At 22.6% G+C, this 6067-nt stretch overlaps 1 protein-coding gene across 3 annotated transcripts in view; it reads right to left on the bottom strand.

The window, feature by feature from the left end:
- The window catches only part of LOC117168143 (adenosine kinase 2-like), a 72968-nt gene that overhangs the window by 22701 nt on the left and 44200 nt on the right, over positions 1-6067 (bottom strand). For all 3 annotated transcript variants that reach the window (XM_033353580.1, XM_033353572.1, XM_033353567.1), the window contains one exon: positions 2791-2998. In XM_033353580.1, coding sequence (XP_033209471.1) covers positions 2791-2998 — 208 coding nt within the window. The remainder of the gene's footprint in view (positions 1-2790; positions 2999-6067) is intronic.

Raw genomic sequence — 6067 nt, 5'->3', positions numbered from 1 at the left:
AATTGAACTTTTTTTCTTTTTTTTTTGTTGAAATTTTATCTTTTTTTTTTTAAATTCATGTCTTTTGTTGAAAATTTGCCTTTTTCGTCGAAAATTAAACTTCCTCGTTTAAAAATTCATTTCTTTTGGTAGGAATTTCATGTTTTTTTGTTAAAAATACATTTATTACATTTTTTGTTAAAAATTCATCAATTGTTTCGAAAACAGTTAAATTTCCTAATAAAAAAATTAATTTTAAGCCTTCTTGAAAATTCGCTTTATCCGTTTTAAAAATCAACTCTTCTTTTTTCTTGGATTTCAACTAGTTAAGAATTCGTTTTATTTGCTGAAAGTTATACTTTATTTAATTAAAAAATTTAAATATTTTATTTTCATTTAAAATTTATCATTTTAGTTGAAAATTTAACTCTTTAGTTAGATTTTTAAATAAAAAGGATAAGTTTTCCACTATAAAATGGATTTTTTTAAATTTTTAACAAAAAAGATTAATTTTCAACAAAAATGTTAATTTCAAATCAAATTATTCGATTTCCTACCAAATTTTTGAATTTTGAAGCGAAAAAGAAGAATTTTCTACAAACAGTTGAATTTTTTAACATAAAAGAGAAGTTTTCAACTGAAGATGTAATTTTTAAATTTTTAGTTATTAAATTAATTTTCAACAAACTAAAAAATTTTGTCAGCGACTTGAATTTAACAGAAAAAGACGAGTTTTTAACTAAATATAAAAACCTTTAATCAAAACGATGAATTTTCAACAATCTGCATTAATTTCCCATCAAATTGAATAATTTTTAACTCATAAAATGTAAATTTTCTACAAGAAATGGAATAGTTCAATTTTCAAGCAAAGAGGTAAAACTTGAAAAAACAAATTAATTTGTACAAATTTTTTAATTTTGAAGGCCACAAAAAGCACCATTATTTACGAAAATGTTAAATTTTCAAACCAAAAATATTATTTTTCATCAAAAAATATACTTTCTACTAAATAGTTACTTTTTTAAATGAATAGTTTAATTCTTAACGAAATATATAAATTTTCTACAATTTTAAAGCTAAAAAGTCGAATTATCTACAAAATAATTTATTAATTCGATTTTTTCTTCAATTCCAAAAAATATTTAAAGTGTTTTGGAATTCCTTTAATTTATTAAAATCTATAAAAAATTATTGAAAATATTTTAAATCCCCTTAAATATTTAGAATTCTTAAAATTCCGTTCAATTAAATCCCTTGAAACTTTTTAAAGCTATGGAAAATTTCTCGGATTTTTTTTAAATATGATGAAATATAAAAAATTTTTTACATTTTTTTAGACTGTTGAAAATGATATCGAATCTTTTAAATTTGAAATTAATTTAAAATGTCTTGAAAAATATTTTTGTAACGTCTTTTAAAAATGTCAAGTCTTCTTAAAATCTCCTAAAATATTTCAAATCCTTTAAAATTCAATTAAATTATTGAAAAAATTTAAAAATCTCTTCACATATATTTTTTTAATTCCCTGAAAAAATTCAAGTCTTTTGAAATCTTTTGAAATCCCTTGAAACTTTTTAAAGCTATGGAAAATTTCTCGGATTTTTTTTAATATGATGAAATATTAAAAATTCGTAACATTTTTCAAATCTGTTGAAAATGCTTTCAAATCTTTTTAATTAAAAATTAATTATAAATATCTTGAAATATTTTAAATGCTTAAAAAATCTTTTACAAAATCTTCAACTATTTTCAATTCTTTGAAATCACTGGAAACTTTTTAAGCGCACTATAAAAATTCTTCTGAATTAAAAAAAAATATCATAAATTATTCAAATCCAATAAAAATAATCGAGAAGCTCTTAAAATACCCAGAAATATTTCTTTTAAAATCTTTTGAAATCCCTTGAAACTTTTTAAAGCTCTTGGAAATTTCTCGGAATATTTTAAAATACCATAAAAGCTTTAAAATTCTTCCAAAATCTGATATTTTTTTAATCTCTTGAAAATGCCTTAAAATCTTAAAACTTCCTTGGGATTTTTAAAAATACCATAAAATCTTTAAACATCTTTTCGAATCCCTTCAAATTATTTAAATATATAAAAAATTATTGACAATATTTTAAAATACCTTTAAATATTTCAAATCCTTTTAAATCCCATTAAATTTGGCTGAAATCAATCAAAAAGGTCTTTAAATATATTGTTTTAATTCTTTGAAGAATGTCAAGTCTTTTGAAATCATTTGAAATCGCTCAACAATTTTTAAAGCAATTAAAAATACCTTGGAACAATTAAAAATACCACGTAATGTTTAAAAACCTTTAGAAGAATCCCTTCAGATTATTGAAATCCATGAAATATTCCTTGAAATCTTTTTAAATTCCATGGAATTAAAAAAAAAAACTAAAAATTCTCTGAAATTCCTCCGAATCGGTTTAAAATTTTATAAATATTTTCAAATATCCTTAAATATTTAAAAAGAAGTCAAGAATATGACTAAAATATGGAACGTTATAAATATTATTTCATATGAATTATTCACTTGAATAATTCACTATATATTATCATTCAATTCAAAATAATTCAATGAATTATTCACTTTTTTTTATTCACAATTATTTATATGAATTATTTCACAAATAGAATTTACTGGAACAAGTTGAATGAACGATCAATAAATTCCGATTAAATTATTATTTAAAGAAATGTATGAATTTTCAAAAGATTTTTCATTTTTTCTGTTTTCTATTAATAATTTAGACTTTCAGGGAACATGGGAAGGGAGAAAAAATAAATAAAAAGACTCACTTGTGCGACTCTCATGGAATTTTGAACAGCACCTCCCGCTATAAAATCGGCTTTATACTGTTCGATCAATTCATCATAAAGTGGCTTATGGATTTCGTCGGCAAGAATCGCATCGTTGGATTTAAGATTGTACTTTTTTAAAAAATCCTGATCCACAGTCGCTGAAATATCGAGAAGCGGATTCCCAATTCCCACGAGAAGACCTTCCCTAAAATTTTTTCGAATTTTAGGAGTCTCTTGAACAAATGCGAATATCATTTTTATTCTCACGGATATCAAATTCTATTTTTCAAGGGGTTTAAAGTTTGTTGAAAAAGGCAAAAAAAAATTCATTTATAAGATAAATAAAATTAAAGTTATGTTAAAAATTTAGATTTTAAATTGAAAGAAAATAGTATTTTGTCAACAATTTAAAATTGCGAAACAAAATTTCATAAAAATGATATAATGTTATTTTATGATATCGCTGAATTTCGCTGAAAGTGTTATATGATTCGAAAATGTTGCATATATTCATTTGTTTGGTTCAATATTCGTTATTTTAGTTAAAAATTAATCTCCTTGATTTTTTTGTTGAAAATTTTTTTTTGTTTAAAAATAAATTTCTTTTAACGAAAATTTAAATATTAGGTTTAAATTACTTAAAGGTTTCAAATTTTAGTTGAAAATTAATGTTTTTTTGCAGAAAATTAATATTTCTGGTTGAAAATGCATTTCTTTGATTCAAAATTAATTTTTTTAACTGAAACTGTAACTATTTCTTTGTTTGCTAAAAACTGACATTGTTTGATAGAAATTTAATCCTTTTGCTTGAAAATTGATCTGTTTCGTCGAAAATATAACTATTTTGTTAAAAATTAATTTTTGTTATTCATGGTTCATTATTTTAGTCAAAAAGTAAACTATATTCTTAAAAATTCGTTTTTGTCGTTGAAAATTTATCTGTTGGGTTAAAAATTCTTTTTATTTTGGTTAGAGATTCATTAATTTACTTCAAATTTAATTTTTCTACTTAAAAATTTAACCATTTTTTTTAAATTCGTTTTTTCATTGTTGAAAATGAATTTTTCTAAGGGAAAACTTAACTTTTAAGTCAACTATTAGGTTTAAAATTTCTTTAAAATCCAAAATTTGGTTGAAATGCAAGTATTTTGTTTAAATTAATCTTTTTCGGTAAATTTTTTTTTTAATTCAAAATTAGGTGTTTAACTGAAAATTTAACTATTCCTTTTTTTGTGGAAAATTTTTCCTACTTGACATACCATACATTTAATCTTTTTGATTAAAAATTCGTCTGTTTGATGGTAATTGAACTATTTTGTTAAAAATTCAACTATTGAGTTAGAAATTATATTGTTGTTGTTGAACATGCTTTATATTAGTTAAAAATTAAACTATTTTCATAAAAATTCGTTTTTTTTTGTTTAAAATTATTTTTGGTTAAAAATTAATTTCTTCGGTCGAAAATTTAACTACTAGGTTGAAATTCGTTTAAAATTAAAAATTTTAGTTTATAATTAACATTTTTTTGTAGAGAAAATTAATATTTTTGGTTAAAATTTCATTTCTTTGATTGAAAATTAGTTACTTTTTGTTAAAAAAAAAACTATTTCACCTTTTTTTGTTGAAAATTCATTTATTTTTTTTTATAAATTCAACTTTTAAGTAGAAAATTCCTTTAAAAATCCAAAATTTGGTTGAAATGCACGAATTTGTTCAAAACTAATCTTTTTAAGCAGAAAATGAGTTATTTTAAAACTTCATCTCATTGATTTCAAATGACTTTTTTTAAATTGAAAATTAGTTTTTTAACTGAAAATTTAACAACGCTTTTTTAGTGGAAAATTTATCTTTTTGGACAGAAACTTAATCTTCTTTATTAAACATTCATCTGTATTTTAATGCAAATTCAACTATTGGGTTAAAAATTCTTTTTGTCGTTGAAAATTCATTATTTTAGTTAGAAATTAAAGCATTTTCTTAAAAATTAGTCTTTTTTGTTAAAAATTATTTTTGGTTAAAAATTCAATCGAAAATTTAACTATTAGGTTGAAATTCGTTTACAATTTAAAATTTTAGTTTATAATTAACATTTTTTGATAGAAAATTAATATTTTTGTTTGAAAATTCATTTCTTCGATTGAAAATGAGTTTTTTTTTTGAAAAATAATTTTTTTCACCTGAAAATTGAACTTTTTGATTTTTTACGAAAATTAATCTTGTTTGATATAAATTTAATCCTCTTTCTTGAAAATTCAAGTATTAAATTAAAAATTAATTTTTGTTGTTCAGGATTCATCAGTTTAGTTAAAAATTAAACTATTTTCTTAAAAATTCGTTTTTTTTCAAATGATTTTTGGTTAAGAATGAACTTTTCTTGTTGAAAGTTTATCTTTTGGGTTAAAAATTCTTTTTATTTTGGTAAGATTCATTATATTACCTTATAATTAGTTTCTTTACTTATAAATTTAACTATTTCTTTAAAAACTAGTTTTTTTCGTCGTTGAAAAAGAATTTTTCTAATGAAAAATTAAACGATTCCATATTTGGTTTAACATTTATATTAATTACTTGAAAATTCAACTATATGGTTGAGAATTTTTGTATTTATTTGAAATTTAGTATTTCATGGTAGAATGTTAATATTCTAGGTGACTATTTCCACTTTAAATTAATTTCCTTATTTGAAAAACTTCAACTATTCGGTTGGAAATATAGGAAACACCACTACCCACCAACTGTATTTTCGAGAGATTTGACACTCTTAAACATGTATTCTGAGGTTAGCTCGGGTTTACTATGGTTTTCGGGGTCGCCGAATACAAATCTGGCGTCCTTTGACTTTTATCGCGTCAGGTTCAAGGTCATTGGAAGGTCAAATCGAGAGAAAACGGTAAAAAAATCAAAAAAAATACGTTATAGGTTTTTGGAGTCGCTAATTACGAATCTGGCATCCGTTGAACTCTATCGTTTCAAGTTCAAGGTCATTTGAAGGTCATTTGAAGGTCAAATCGAGAAAAACCGGTAAAATTTTTTTTTTAAAAATATGTTATAGGTTTTTGGGGTCGCTGATTACGAACTTGGTGTCCGCTGACCTTTATCGCGTCAGGTTAAAAAACCGTTTTTTTACTTTTATCAGGTTCTCTCGATTTGACCTTCAAATGACCTTGAACCCGAAGCGATAGAGTTCAACGGATGCCAGATTCGTAATTAGCGACTCCAAAAACCTATAACGTATTTTTTTACCGTTTTCTCTCGATTTGACCTTCCAATGACC

The sequence above is a fragment of the Belonocnema kinseyi genome, chromosome 1, assembly GCF_010883055.1.
Source record: "Belonocnema kinseyi isolate 2016_QV_RU_SX_M_011 chromosome 1, B_treatae_v1, whole genome shotgun sequence".
Classification (NCBI taxonomy): domain Eukaryota; kingdom Metazoa; phylum Arthropoda; class Insecta; order Hymenoptera; family Cynipidae; genus Belonocnema; species Belonocnema kinseyi.
The sequence above is the reverse complement of the archived record's forward strand: the minus strand, read 5'-3'. Positions and strand labels throughout refer to the sequence as shown.